The sequence below is a fragment of the Poeciliopsis prolifica genome, unplaced genomic scaffold (genome assembly GCF_027474105.1).
Source record: "Poeciliopsis prolifica strain line A6 unplaced genomic scaffold, Auburn_PproV2 SCAFFOLD024, whole genome shotgun sequence".
In the NCBI taxonomy this organism is placed as follows: domain Eukaryota; kingdom Metazoa; phylum Chordata; class Actinopteri; order Cyprinodontiformes; family Poeciliidae; genus Poeciliopsis; species Poeciliopsis prolifica.
In genome coordinates this window covers 4723572-4739223 of record NW_026562399.1, presented here as the reverse complement: position 1 = coordinate 4739223, position 15652 = coordinate 4723572, and the positions used below count along the sequence as shown (strand labels likewise).

The following is a 15652-nucleotide window of genomic DNA, read 5'->3' as shown; positions in this document are numbered from 1 at the left end:
CTGGTTGAAGATGAGGCATATGTCATCCAGCTCTGGATTATTTGGGGATTAAAGTTATTTTGTAAATTTACCTGGGAGAATATGCAGTTTCTGATTACATAAAACATCTGTTATTAATTATATCCACTGTCACATAACTGGAAAACAAATGTCTGTTGTCTCGTCAGATTGTTACTCTTGTAGTTATTTCTGGAAATAATGGATTTCCAGTAAAACTTTAAACATACTTTTTGTTTTAAAATTTGTTAAACTTGTCATTAAAGTAAACAAAAACTAAAATCTACATCAAACAGTTCATGCAGAAAACAGTAATATCATTTAAATGCTTTGCTGATGATCTGTCAGAGTTGGTGTTAAGGTTGCACTTTTTACTATTTCACCTGAATGGAAACAGTTCCAGTTTCAGTTCAGTTTCCTGAACCTGCCTCAGCGTCAGCCTCACCTCTGCTGGTCGGATTCACCATCATCTGAACTTCCCTGAAGTTGTCACTGTTTAAGCTTCACAAACTGATTCATTGTTGATTTTAAAATCTACGCGACACTCATTTATTCAGATTGTTTTAATTTTGATCTGCATTATCCTTATGTTATCACTTTTAATCTTTATTTTTACGCATTCCTGTTTTTTTAATTTTATTTATTTGTTAATGTCCTTTCATAAGAGCGGTTTCCTGCTCTAATGTAAAGTATTACATTAGAGCAAATGGATGCTGAAGTTCAGCATCAAATGGATGAAACATCACTTAGTGAGCAGCACAAAGAAGTTTGAAAATCAGACACACATTTTAGAGCGAAGCCTTTATAATGTCATAACATTTCTGTTTCATTTGGTCAGTGCTGAGTAGATGGCACCGTCTATTCGGTGCTGAATACATCAGAAATGCTCAACATTACTGGTTGGGGAACGTTGAGCATTTCTGATGTATTCTTTAAGCTCCAGGGTAAACTGTGTCCAAGTCTGTTTCGGGGATCGAATGAGAATCAAGACCAGATTCTGCAAAAACAAATGAACCTCCATCATTTCACTGAAGATACTTAAAGATTCACTATACTACCAAAAGTATTTGCTCACCCATCCAAATGATGAGAACTGACCATCAGCAGCTGCTGAAGCTCACAGTGTGAAGTCAGTCGCCACAGAGCTCCAGACATCTTGTGCCCTTAACCCTCTCAGGCTCAAATTACTTGAAAAGACTGTCTAAGTTGTTGCAAATCTGCAACACCTGCCTGGAGAGGGTTAAGATTCTCCAGAATGATGCACCGAGAGCTTCACTGAAAATCACAAGTATCACTCCATTTTATGTCAAAATATCTTGTTTTTGAAGCACTGGACCCAAAATGCATTTTTTTGTAAGCAAAGTTTTTATTGGATTGATTCTAAAACAGCTTATTTGATCATTTTCAAAGGTGAAGAGAAACTAAACAGAGAATAAATAAATAAATGAAACATGAACCAACCTGAGCTCTCTGAGCCACGATCAAAGACACACCTGTACAATATCTCATAATAAGGTGCTGTTTATTTATTTATTCCATTGTTTACATCTGGCCCCGCCCCCTGCTCCTGATACGTTGGATCGGTTCTGTAACACTGACCTCAGCCTCCTGGAGACTGACTCCGCCCTCTCTGGCTCTGCCCTCTGACCCCAGGTACTGAGGGTCATCTCCATATTAAGGCTTCAGCCTCTGCTTAAACTCTGAGTCCTCTTCACTCTGGACCAGTCCGGACCTAATCGGGTCAAACCCATTTCGCCCACAGATGGTTTCGATGCTGCTAAACAAAAAACATAAAAGCACCAAGACAAACGTAGATTGATTTAATCTAAATTAACTCAAAATGATCAAATCATGATTTTGTATTTCTAACACCATTATTGATTATTAAATGTTTAATTTGATTCTATATGGCCTATTTAAGTTATGGTGCATTCAAGTTGTTCTGGATTTCTTAGTTTCAGCTGAAACTCGGCAACCGAACTGCTACAGTTGGAACTGGGTCTCGGATACTCAGAGGTCATTTCAAAATGGCTGCCACTATGAAAAACTCAAGACCGGTTTTCTAAAAGTTTGTCCAGAAAAGCAGCTGCTTTAATTAGAATACAGAAAGAAAATAAATTGTTTATTTCTGCAGCTGTCACTGCTTTCTATCTGCAGCGGCCATCTTTGAACGGACTTCTTAGCGCAACTGGAACGCACCATGGAACCCAGTTCACCGAAGACCAGAACCGTGTCCGTTTATCACTGCTTTCATTAAATAAACTCTTCTTAATAAATCAGAAAATCATTTAAAAACTGATTTAGTGAAACTAATATTTATTACACACACTGAGCCATTTCTTGCTTCTATTTCTGTTCGTTTTGATGCAGAAAATCAAATGGAGCGCAGAGCAGGCAGTCCAGACCCTCTCAGTAGGAATAATGTTCTGCATTAAGTTTGACACTGTAAAAAGTATTTTTCAAATGCAAATATGTTATCACACTTGAAATAAACAGAAAAGCACAAAAGTACCTTTGCAGCAAGATATAGGGGATTGCTTTCAATGAATAAGACATTTTCCTCACGTTTTATGTGAAATAATTTGCCTGTGGAACAAGAAATATTCACACAATATTAAGGAATTATTGACATAAAACGTCTGCTGTATGTTGCAAAAAAGTTACTTTTGTCTCAGTTCAGATATACTGAGATATTATAATAAATGCTTTCTGGTAAGACTGTGTTTTTGAAGAGCAAAGGTCAGATGTGATTATCTGAGAATTTATGAAAACTAGCAGAAATAAAGGCTTGAATAACTTCAGTGTGTTCAGTTTGAGTTCTGAATTGAACTTAAGGAATTAATTCTGTTTTAATTTTGGTGATTTTCTGATTCTAAAAGTGGATGAAAAACACAAAAATTAAGAATAATTTGAAAAAAAAATTTGATTTTCTGCAGCGCAGGACCCAGATGTGGGCGGAGCCAGCAGGGCCCCCGGCGTGGGCGGAGCCAGCGGGGCCCCCGGCGTGGGCGGAGCCAGCACCTCTTTGACCTTTGAAGTGTTTCTCTGAGGATGACCCAGAATGAATCCGAGCAGCGGTTCCAATCGTGTCGGATCAGAACCGTGTGGAACCAGAGCAACCGGGTCACGTAGCAGCATCGCTTCTGAGGAAAACATGGCAGCGCTTCAGTTCAAGTGGTTTGAATTTGGGTCGGACTGCAGAGGTTCCGCAGCTTCCTCAAACCCGGACCAGGAGTGTAGTTGCAGTCGTGGTTCCGTAGAACCTGTGGTGACCCGGCATCAGAGACGCAGCTTCTTCTTCTGCTGCTGTTTTTCTGTGTACAGGTTTAAGGCAGGAAGTTTGTTCCATCTCCTCTGAACTCAGCCTCCCTGCAGTAAACAAAGTTCTGTTCAGCAGTCTGGGAGTCCTGGAAATGTTCTGGAGTCCATCAGGCCCAGCCCAGTAGAAGCTCAGACCCGACGGCGCTACGCCATGTAGATGAAGGTGTTTATGTCCGTCTCGTCCCGCTTTATGTACTTGTGGTCTATGAGCCACTCGATCTGCTCCTTGATCATCTTCTTCTGTGGTAAAAACATGTTCTTGAGGATCTCCACCAGCTCCGTCTGCAGCTGGGCGTTGTTGATGCGCTTCCGCATCTTCATGATCTGGATGATGGCCTCCTGCAGGAGGAGGATGGGAAGAGGAGGAGAGGAGGTGAAGCAACAGATTAAAGTTACTCATTAAAGTCATATTTTTCTCATCTTACTTGCCTAAAAGACATATTTGTGATTTGCAACGCATCAGGATTTCAGCATGAGGTTAAGTCGCACTAATTCAGCAACACAAGGTAGACAACCTTGTAATGTTCGCGTGATATTATTGTATCACGAGCTACAATAACATCTTGTCAAATTTAAAGCATTTTGAGTGGAAGCACGGCACGATAGACTCAGTTTGATTGGGAATCAACACTTCATCATCTGTTCCATCTCCAGCTGCTGTGGTTCTTTCTCTCTGCACCGAGTCAAACAAACCCGTTCCCCTCCTGGCCTGTGGGGGCGCTGCACCAAGAACCAGTGAAGAAAACGAAATGCAAACCTTTGAAGAGACAGAGCGCAGCTTCCTTCTTCACCAAATAGAAACTAAAATGGAGGCATCAGTCTTTAGTGTTGGAGGAATTCTCTTTAGTCTTCGCCCAAAGACCACGAGCCATTTCTCCTGCTAGCGCCAGGCTAACACATTAGTTTTAGTTGTGCTAACCCAGAATGCCCTGTGCTGATGTCCACATGTGCATTCATGCTGGTCCTTCTTACCTGAGTCCTGAGGATCCGGAGCTGGACGATGCCTTCGTTCTCCTCCTCTCTCATTCGCTCGGTGGTGAGCTGCAGCCGACCAATCAGGTTGATCTTTCCTCTCTTCTGGACCTTTGAGTTTTTTCTGGAAACATTAAAAATAAAAATAAAAAATCACTGTAGACGTCTGAGCACATATGAAGCTGTTCTGTTCAGGGAAAGTATAGCTGAAGATCTGTGGATCTGAACAGCGGTACTCAACTAGAGTCATTAAATGCATCGTGACACATTTAATGTGCTTATTTCTGTTCGTTTTGGTGATTCATACTTACAGAAAACAGAAAGCAAACCTCAAGTCCTCACAGTATCACGTCAAATCTATAACAAATTATTATTTCAATGGAGAGTTCAGTGGAAGGAAAAACTGCAGTAGAAGAAAAATCCACAAGCAACAACCAGAATCATCAGAAGAACGAAAAGTATTCACTCCCTGCAAAGTTTACCGTTTTTATGGCTTTCAGAAATTAATCCAGATCAACAAAATTTGACTTTTTTTTTTTTTACAAACACTTCACAAATGAAAACTGATTTCTATAAATGAAAATTAAAAAAAATATATACAAGCATATTTGCTCCCTTTAAAGTGACATTAAAAGGATTGTTGTTTTTTGATGATCACAGCTGTTTTTTAAAAAGGTATGTAAATGAAGGTAAAATATCCAGGGGGTGAATACTTTTCATTGGGTCTGTTGATTTATTCCACACACAGGAATATGTATTATTCTAGATGTTGCTTGTTGAGTTTTTCCTTCCACTTAACTCTCCTTTCCAAAAGTCCTTTCTTTATCAATATGATGTGATTCTCTTAGGCTTTAAGGTTCAGAATCATTAAAATATATATTCATGTAGTTTACATTTTAATTTGAATCAAACTAAATTCACTGTAGGTTTCTGACTTGCATCAGACTAACTCTGTTTGGTTTGTGTTGTCTGGTAATGATTACGCTCAGTGTTTAATGTCGGACTCTCCTGAACATTTCTCTGCTCCTGTTTGAGCATCTTGTGAGCCGCCGCCCCTCTGCGCCGCCCTGAGCCGCCTCCCCTCCGCTTCCTTACATAAGAGAAAACTCCTGGTTGACGGAGAACAGCGTTCCCTCTGCGAAGTCTTTGGGCGAGGACACCGCCGGGTCGTACAGCAGAACCTGGCGCTTCAGCTTGGGGAACGCCACCAGCGACTGAAAGACACGGATCAGACCAGAACCGAGTCAGCCAATCCAAACCCAGCACCCCACAGAACGTTACGGCTCTTTACCCAGAGAGTCCGTCGTAGCTCGGCGTCGGGCAGCTCTGTGGCCAGCTTCAGGTTCTCGAAGCTGATGCGTTCTCTGGGCCGCTGGTTCCAGGCAAACAGCACGGCCAGCTGAAAGGTCGTGACCTCCAGGTCATACTGGCCCACTTCGTTCTTGAAGGTGATCTGAAGGCGTGAGGAAGGTTGAGGGTTAGTTGGTTGAGCGTTCTGCTGGGTCTGGCGCGGGTCGGCTGCACTCACGATGCCGTTGGACATGAGGTGGTGCCAGTGCAGCTTCCTGCCGCTGTGGTTCTTCTTGTAGAAGTCCTCTACCTCCGGGATCAGGTCTTCCAGCTCCGTGGGCAGAGACACAAACACCTTCTCGCTGCTGCGCGACCACGCGCCCGCGTTCAGGATCTTTATGTTCACCGAGTCCGCTGCAGGAAGCAAACAGCTTCAGAAAAACACCTGCACCAGTTACCACAATTAAGCTAATGGCACCGCTAATTCGTCGGTCAGCTGTGCTAGCTTTGAAAACCTTTAGCACACTTAGCTTCCCATTCGATAAAAATTTCCCAATACATTCTAACGTTCTAATTGTTGGCTGATTTGTGAATTTTCTGTTGGTTATCGACTGTAAAACATCCAACTACCTGAATACTCCTCAAGTAGTTGGATGTTTATATTCATGCTTTTATTTTCAAGGTGGGAAATCTGTCTTCTGTTTCTGCGCCTCATGTTACAGGATGTAAGACGTACAGCTACAGAAAAATACAACACTGACATGCGCTAACAGTGGCAGTTAAACAAATCCAGACATAAATTAACTTTATGGTTCTGAGAGAATCGCCACGCTCCTCTGGTTACACCTGCTGGGTATCAACAAGGGTGAATTTAGAGCTTTAGCTTCTGCTAAGGACCATATTATGTAGCACTTCAGCACTAACTCCAGCTGAAAATCCTGTTGGTAAAATGCTTTATCATGAGCTTCCACTGAATACAATGCTGATATAATGTTTTAAGGTTAGCTTCCACTAAACATTATGTTAGTGCAGCTCTTAGCTGTAGCTAAACTATAACATTTTAGCACTACCTTCAACTAAATACTGGAGGTATTTTGATATATTGCTGTAGCATTAGCTTCAGCTAAACTCTCTTGCTATAGTGCGTTAGCTTTAGTAGCTCAAATGTTTATAATCTATGCTAGGGCAGCTAACTTTAAGCTAGCAGTCCACCACTGGACTGACAGTTGTGGCCTAGTAAAAACAGGCAGCGTGTAAAACCTGGTAACTCTGTCAGCATGGTTCCCAAAAGTAATTAAAATATTTTCTTTTCTCTTCATCATATGGTTTATATAGTTTGAAGTTTTTGATGTGAACTGGCTGCAGGTTTATGAAATGTTTGAGCGCCCCCTCCAGGCTCCCTCACTCAATATTCAGCCTGTTTTTTTTTTGTTCTTGTTGGAACAATAGGAGTGTATCATTCTCGATCCAAAGCCCGGTTCTGGTTCTGTGCGGCTGTGTTTACCTGGCAGTGCCAGCTTGTTGTGTTTGTGCATCTCCTTGAAGGACTGGTTGAGATCCTCGGACACCTTGATGTCCTGGAACATCCGGGCCAGCTTGTTGACATAGTCTGCTGGCATCCCCACTTCCTGTCAGAAGAGATGACATCACAATGTCAGGTACGGACCGGCAGACCCGCTCTGATCAGAACCGCCGGCTGAGTGTGGTACCCGGAGCCACTCCACCATGTTCTCCTCGATCTCGCTGTCGGCCGAGATGTCCAGGATGAGGCGGCGGGTCAGGTGGGCTTTGTGGTACCGCATAAACACGTCTTTGTTCTGGACGTACTTCAGAACCAGAAGCTGCACAAAGGAAACGGGTCGTTAGCACACCGAGCTCTGCTCAGGGATCACATCCGGCTCGTTTCATGACCCAGATCAGATTCTGAAGGATCGACCAGAGGATAAAGATTCATGATTGATTATTTTCCACCCAAACAATCTGAATAGTGTGGAGTGCATTTATTTTCAGCTCTCCTGGGTGCAGAGACTCTTCTGGCTGCAACTTTGAACATTTTACTCCTTTCCTGGATGGATCTGAGTACGGCAGTTTGGATTTAGCTCTGGACTTTGACTAGGCCATGTGTCAAACAGCTGTGTGTGAATGGCTGGGGGGTATGAATACTTGTGGACTCACCACTTCCTTGAGCTTGGCCTCGATCTCCTCTGAGGTCAGCTTCTTGCTCAGCGGCGTCTTCCTCAGCAGCATGTCGCAGTAGTTGGCCAGCAGCTCCGGACACTTGGACTCCGGCTGAGTTTTCATCCCCACCCTGTGAGCAGCAGGTCAGAGGTCAGAGGTCAGCGCTGCCCAATGGGCAGCGCCAGTAGCAGCGGGTCCTCTTACCCTTTCTGCTTCATGGGAAGCTCCAGCTTAAAGATGGTGGCGTCGTTCACCACGGCTTTGTATGCCTGGAAGAGAGGAAGCATCAAAGGAAAACCTCATCGCCGCTTTTTAAAAATGATTAAATTTGGTCATTTTTAGGGGAACCTGACTTTGTCTCTGGCGGTGAGAAAGCGCGGGTCGTCCTGGAAGGCTTCCTTCACCAGCCGACTGAAGCGGTTAAACAGAGTCAGCAGCTGCTCCACATATTTCTCTGAATCCTGCAGCAGAAAACATTTTAAACCATAAACATTTATTCTGCTGTAAAGGAAACAAAGCCTCCATGTTTTCCCTCACGGCCCCTAATTATGACACATTCAGTCGGTTCTTATGAGCCAGGTGGTTTTACGAGTCACACCTGGAAGACGATTCCCTGCAGGAAAACACCGACTGGACCTGAGCGGGTCAAGAGTTTCTACTTTTGCAGTGAACACTTTCCAAAGAAAGTTTTGTCTGCACTGAGATATTATCTATAAAAGTAAAAATGAAATACTTTTGGGTAACATTTAGTGTTTTGCTGTGTGCATGATCTTATATTGCAATTCTCTCACAAAACAGACTGAGTTTAGTTTGAGTGAATTCACAGATTGGAAGAAGTTTCTGGTTCTGCTCTGGATCTGATGGTGGAACTGGTTAAACTGGTGGAACTGGTTAAACTGGTGGAACTGGTGGAGCCTCCCAGACCAGAGTGAACTTCCTGTGTGTGTGTCGCTCACTGAGGTGATGGTCTCGGCTGACGCCACCATGTCGGCCAGGCCGGCGCTCATGATGTGCTCCTCCAGGTCCTTCAGCATCGGATCGATGCCGCTGGGGACTTTGTCCATCAGGGAGAACATGAGGCGGAGCTCTGGGGGTCAGAGGTCAACACAGGATTAGCTCAAATGTTTCAGAGAAGCTGTAGAAGCTCTGCTGCTGAAAAAAAAAAAAAGCCTCTGCACAAGAGCCGAATCGATTGATCACAATTAATTAATTATTCAAGTGATCAGTAGTTCAATTATTAAGCATCAATCAATGCTTTCAATTATTAATTGGTTACTCAAACTAAAATAAAGCAAGCAAATCAGAGCTTTTTACATCCTTCTGAGGCTTTTTACATCCTCAGAAGGATTTTTCATCCTTTACTACAAATGATGAAGCTTTCACTGCAGAAATGCTGTTAGTGTATTTTAGGCAATAAAATGTTTATTTTCTTCACTTGAAAAATGAAATGAATTATTTCTTTATTTGCATCTTTTGATGTATCTTTAATATTTTGTGGTGATATTAAAATAATGCGGAATGTGCCAATTTTTTTAAATCTAATTAATCATTAGAAAATGATTGTCAGAAAAATTGATCACTAATATCATGGTTGGTTGCAGTGTTTGACCTCCGGAGACGTTTTGTTTCTGATCCACACTTAGCTTATCCCAACCACAGCATTATGGTCGGGATAAGCTAATAATATGTGGATAATATGTGGATTCTCTAGCAAAATAGATTTTTAATCTCAGTGGAATTAAAAATAAAGTTTAATGATAATAAAAAAATTTTAAAAAGTCCCACGGATTCGTTTGTGTTCTGGACTCACTGTCGGTCTCGTTTCGTTTGATCATGCCTGGACACTCGGCTAAGATGGTCTCCTTGAAGGACGTCACCAAAGCATTTACGCAGCACTCCATCAGCTGGCGGCACATCGGAAATATTCAGTAACGACGTTTCATAACATTCATAAAGATGTTTTATGACTCATCAATAAAATATGGAGGTAAAACTCACAGCTTGGACGGAGTTGCAGTCGCGTCTCGTCTCCAGGTATCTTACCGCTCGTTTCTCCTCTTCCCTCAGCTTCGAGTCCGCCTGGGCAGAAAACCAGTTACAGAACCAAAAAACCCAGTGACAGAAACCAGAACCATGTTGTCTCCCAGCAAACATGAAGCCATCGCAAACACTTTTTTTCTGTGTCTGAAGTTAAAACTTTTCTTGTTTTAGTTGTTAGCTGCTTGCCTTCTCTTCTGATTTCTTTTGACTTTTGTTTGTTTAAAAGTCGTAAATATGAGTGACTAATTAACTCAAATGTGTCTGTTGACATATCAGATCTTAGTGGAAGGAAACCATAAAAGTCTGACTGAAGTAAAACTTCTGAATTAGATGAAAGTCAGAAAACTTTCTGTCCTCAGTAAGTTTTTTGACATGTGGCGAATAGAAATCATTTTGATCATTTTAACTGACCTGAAAGAAGAAAAGTTTGTCCTGATTTAACTTCAGACAAAGAGGGAAAAAAAAGTTTTTAATGAGTGTGTGTAAATTCGTGGCTTCGTGTGTTGAACTCACGTATTTCATGTAGTTCTGGACTCCGTTCTGCTGCAGGTAGGACGGCGCCTGGGTTCTGTAGAACCTCTCAGTGGAGTCCATGTACGCTTTCTCAAAGTTATCCCTGTAGATCTGCAGCTTGTCCTCGGGGTTAGAGCACAAGTTCACTGATGGAGAAAAATCAGCAAACAAAGAGAGAAATCAGTGAACAACAGGAGATTAAAAAGGTCACAGAGCAGCGGGCAGCACCTGGAGTCCAGCAGCCAATCACGTCGGCCCGTTAAACAGGTGGTTCTGTTGCTCAGAATCTCATAAACATGTTGGTTTAGCTGTGTTACCTGAAGCACTCCACACCAAACTAATGCAGTAATAAGATCGTTTGGCTCAAGGAATCATTATGAGTGTTCAAACTGGAGCTGTGGCAAGCCATAAGGGAATATTATGACAACTCTATGGCAAGCCATCACTGTATTTATCCAATGTCAGCCAGTAGTTGTGTAGGTAGTAACTCCACTTCAACATCTTCTGACTCCAGTAAGAGTAAAAAGTATCCTGACCAAGAAATGACTCAGAGGAGAGTAAAGATGTGTTTGTTAAAAAGGCTCCTGAAAACTGATCACAACATCATTTAATGTTTAAAAATTATTTAGCAGACGGAGCAGAAACACATTTATGTGGACATGTTGGTGTTTCAAAGATCAAAATTAAATCATTCCTATAGTTTAAATAACGTGAGATACTGTCACAATAAACAATAAATCAATTAATTGTACAATAAATAAAAACGAGCTCCTTAACTTCCATTTGTATCATTTATTGTTTTTCTCTTTATCAAAAACTGGATTATTAAAGTTTTTGATGATGTAAGGTTTTGGTCTCAGGAAGACCTATTCTTGAAGATTTTATAATTTATTTCATTAGTTGTTTCTGTTGTTTTGTATAATTATTTAGGATATTTAAATTTTTTCCAGTTGTAGTATTAAATGATCATAAGAATTTAAAGTTTATTGATCTTTGAAAATGTGGTCTTGCATTAAAAGCGTCATTATTTGCTGACTGATTATAGCGACAGGCCCGATGATGTAAGGTTCTGACTCTCTGAGAAGCAGAACTTGGGTTTCCTTCACTTGCTGTAAGAGAGAATCCTCAAAATGAATAATATACTCCTGTTGATGTGGAAACGGATCTAAAAACCAAACTGAGTCATTATTTTTGGCCGTTACAGTTTGTGAGTTTAGGAAAAGCCAGCAGAAGCAGAGATGATGAAGTTTGTCACCGTAGGACTCCCGTACTCCGATGACGAGCTGCGAGTCGAAGGCCTCGCCCAGCCGCTCGGCGTGGACCAGCTTCATGGCGCTGTCCTGCAGTCGGCTCTTGATGTTGGAGAAGATGGACTCGTTCCATGTGTCCAGCATGAGCTGCAGTCGGTCAGGAGGGGGAAGAGTCAGGACAACGGCTCGGAACCGGAGCCGGGTCGGAACCGGACAGCGGCTCACCTTGCGGACGATGCTGTCCTCCACGCTGGACTTCTTGTTGCTGCCCTGCTTGCCCATCAGAGTGATCTCCAGCTGGCAGAACGGCTTGGGCAGGATGTCGCACTGAGTGAAGAACTTCCTCCACTCCGCGATGTAGGCCTTGAGGAGCGCCGTGTCGTCCTGGTGACTCAGCACCCGCTGCCAGACCAAACACACCACCATGTCTTACCGGCACAACGAGCCATTTCAGTAACTATGTTTCCTTCAGTCGGTATAAAAATACTACTTATATCATTTAGAACTTATTTTCCTTCCTGATTCAAATTGGGCCTCTGTCTCTTTAAGAACTCCTGCTCTTTCTGAATCAACATGGCCCCTCTATTAACATTTTCACCAGAGAAGTAGCTTCTATAAAGAGCTCAGCGGGTGTTTGCCAATTGCTGCCAGCTAGTCTGAAGGAGATGCAGCTTGAAGGCGGGGCTATGTCAACCCAGGCGTTTTGCGCAGGTGAATTGTTGCCATGGAGATTAAAGGATTTCTCCAGGTGTTGTTCATGAGGGATTAACATCATAACATGAAGGAAAGTTAAAAAAATATATTTTTCATAATACCGTCCCTTTAAGAGCAGATTTTCTGTTATAACAACATAATTATTATGACAGTTTAACCAAACAGACGAGCAGGACGCCTTACAGCCTGAGCCTGTTTGATGAAGTCTAGGATGTCCTCCTTCAGCGCCTGGTGGATCTTAGCGGGTCCTTTGTCGTCCCACAGGCAGACCGCATGGACGTCCCTGCAGGGACAACCAGGAGACACAAGGTGGCGCCCAAAGGAAGCAACACAAGCTGTGAGAATTACAAGAAGACTCACGAGAAGAGGTCAAACCACTGCTGCTTGGTGACGGACTCCTGGCGCAGCAGCTTCAGGACGATGGGGCGCATCAGGTCCCATTTATCCTCAAACTGGAGGGAGCCTTTGTTCTGGAGACAGACAGAGGAGGAGCACAAACTACAGCGCACTCTTCCCTTTATGTCAGATGTATTCACGTAATTTATTGTCACTAATATATAAAACTTTAATTCATAACTGCAGCATCTTAAACCAGAAGCCCTCATCCACCTGTTCCTGACCACGTCGACTTCAAATGAAACGAGCAAAACTTTGACTGGAAACGTGGTGACCTTCTGGAGACCCAGGCCAAAGCAATCAATGTTTTACTGACAACTAGAGCATCATCTACCTGCAGATGCTCTGGTTAGAGACGCTAACCAGCTAACTCTTAATAGACACACTGTGGACGAGCCCACTGGTGTCACATGATCCAAGGAGCTTAATTTGATTGGATAAAAGTCACTGAATTTCATTTGGTACCAATTGCCTTGACCTGGGTCTTTAGAAAGTCATCATATTTGCAGACACATTTTTTTGCTAATGAATTTAAAGTAAAAAACTAAATTCATATCCATAATTGTACAGAGGTGCCAAAGTTTTCTGCAGTGAAACAGAATCAAAACTGAAGTTGTTATCTTTGAGCCTAAAGGAAATGATCTATTGTTATAAATCTATGTTTATAGATCTAGGCTGACCTCTGACCTGAACCTTCAGAGCCACATAAAGATTTTTCCAAAGTGGGTCTTCTATCTGCTGAAGAACATTTCCAGAATCAGAGAAACTCATCCAAGTGTTTGTCCTGTTGATTCCTGCAGCAGCGTCTTCACAGGTCTGAGAATAAACTTTAAAGTGTTGTAGTTTATAAATCACTGAATGATTTAGCACCACAATATATTACAGATCTGCTGCTGCTGGATCAGACTTCAGACCTCTCAAGGTTCTGATTCTGCTCTGCTCTGCATTCAGAACCAGAATAAAGCATGGAGAAACAGTGTTCCGCTTCTATTCACCACAAATCTGGAACAAACATCCAAAAAACAGCTGAAACACTGAGTTCCTTTAAATCTAGACCAAATCCCGCCTGGTCAGAGCCGCTTTTCATTCAAAACTGGATTATTAACTGATTCTAATCTGGATTACAACTTTCCATTGCTTGTCTTTGTTTTACTCTTGTAATGTTTGTTGTCATTTACAACCTGAATTGTTCTGCTGCTGAAACACAAATAAACTTGCCTAAACTGGATGAAGGGCTCCATAAATGGACTTGTTCAGAAGAAATGATCTGTTTTGACCAACCCTCATCTCTGATTCAGCTCATCAGGGACAACATGAGGAGGCTGACAGCTGATGCACGGACCTCCTGCTGGGTCTGGAAGAACCGCCACATCTGCACAATGACAGCGGATCAGGACTCCCTGACCAGCCCAGAAGGAGACCGAGGCAGAGACTCCCATTCAGAACCAGGTTCTGTTTCCCACCGGGTCCCGTTGTTTCTGCCTTATTTCCCCACAGCTAGCTGTGCTGTAGCCCCTCAGTTTAGCTGCTCCAACCTGGAGCAGCGGCCCTGACAGCACCGCTATGGCCCGGTGCTGTTCGGTAAACCCGGAGCGGAACCGCTGCGGTACCGCGGACCGGACAGCCGCTGCAGTCAGCCGACAGAACACATCATTGAATAGAGGTTCCTACCTTCAGCAAATTAGACGGCGCCGCCATGTTCCCTCAACTTATCCTCTCGGAAAATCTCGCGTGAACATCAATAGTGGGGGGCGGGGGGAATATGCTGCGTTCGAGTCCCCTCGGATGTTTCAGGTTGGCACAGCGGAACGAGCTGGTATGTCACATTTTAGGGGAAGCAATACTTTTAGAAGCTGCTTTAGGTCACTGTTCTTTTTATATTGATTTCTGTAATACCGTTATTCTTACTTGAGTTGAATTTCTGAATCCTACACCAATTAACAGTAACTTCACATGTTTTAACCAAACATACATGAGATACACTTGCACTTTGTGTTAAATAGCAAACTTGTTGTTGTAATGTTTTCTATCCAAAGAGGGCTGCACAATGTACTGCAAATATATCGTCATCGCAGTATCACTGTGTGCAATGTTTATATCATGCTTTGAAATACCATTTTTCACACTAAAATAATATTTCAATGATGGTTGTTTCTGATATGGGCAGTTGCCCAGGGAGGCATTAGAAAGGGACGGGTCGCCCAAAAACTATAAAATAGATTATGTCTAATCAGATGTAAAAAATATAAAAACAGCAGAAATCCATAGAGGAGTGTAATTACATTTTCACAGTGCTATCATCAATTGTGGCATTTCTTTAATAAATAGATAGAAACTGAACTTCTGCTAGCCTCCATGTAGGGATTGACCCGGGTTTTTTCCCTCACCACCGTCTGGTAGGTGTTGCTGCAACAGGCAGATTTTCACACAGATCCCACTGAGTCGGATCAGAACCAGGACGTATCATAACAGTCTCAGGGGAACTTCCTGCTCCGTCTGCACCTCAGTGTTTGTTATCATTCCTTGCTCTGTCTGACAAACTTGGGTCAAGTTTTCCCATGTCAGCAAGAGGGATTTCAATCTGTGTAGAAAAACAACAGAACAGATAATCACAACGCAAACAACACAGCTGCTGAGACCGAAAGGAGAATTTTCAGAAAACTGAAGCCATATTTCAAAATCCTGGGTAATTTCTAAGTCGGCCTGCTTTCAGGTAGCATTAATATTCACCACCAGGATAGGAGTCTGCCTGGGAATTGTGCAGGGCTGTTAAACAAACACCTTCTGCCATCAGTCTACTGTGCAGAGCCGGCCCAAGGCAATGCAAGTTAAGCAGCTGCATATGACCCCAGAGCACCAGGTTAGCATAATAAATATATATGCATATTTTAAATAATGTTTAAAAATACAAACTAAATGCTGTTCCACATGGAAAAACATGTGGAACTTTTTATAGTTGTTTCCCAAATAACAAGTTATTA

The 15652-nt window shown here is 42.6% G+C and overlaps 1 protein-coding gene across 1 annotated transcript; it reads right to left on the bottom strand.

Annotated features, from left to right (window-relative positions):
* Positions 1–1339: 1339 nt before the first annotated feature.
* LOC129370658 (cullin-5-like) lies at positions 1340–14385 on the bottom strand. The gene is made up of 19 exons (XM_055046776.1): positions 14343–14385; positions 12636–12745; positions 12459–12558; positions 11787–11963; positions 11567–11708; positions 10312–10457; positions 9757–9837; positions 9569–9662; positions 8715–8845; positions 8112–8219; positions 7963–8027; positions 7756–7888; positions 7290–7421; positions 7085–7208; positions 5819–5994; positions 5582–5743; positions 5386–5504; positions 4291–4414; positions 1340–3657 (listed from the first exon to the last, which is right to left on the bottom strand). Exons 1-19 carry the CDS (start codon positions 14367–14369, stop codon positions 3463–3465), a joined length of 2346 nt encoding a protein of 781 aa, XP_054902751.1. The 5' UTR covers positions 14370–14385; the 3' UTR covers positions 1340–3462.
* Positions 14386–15652: the final 1267 nt, after the last annotated feature.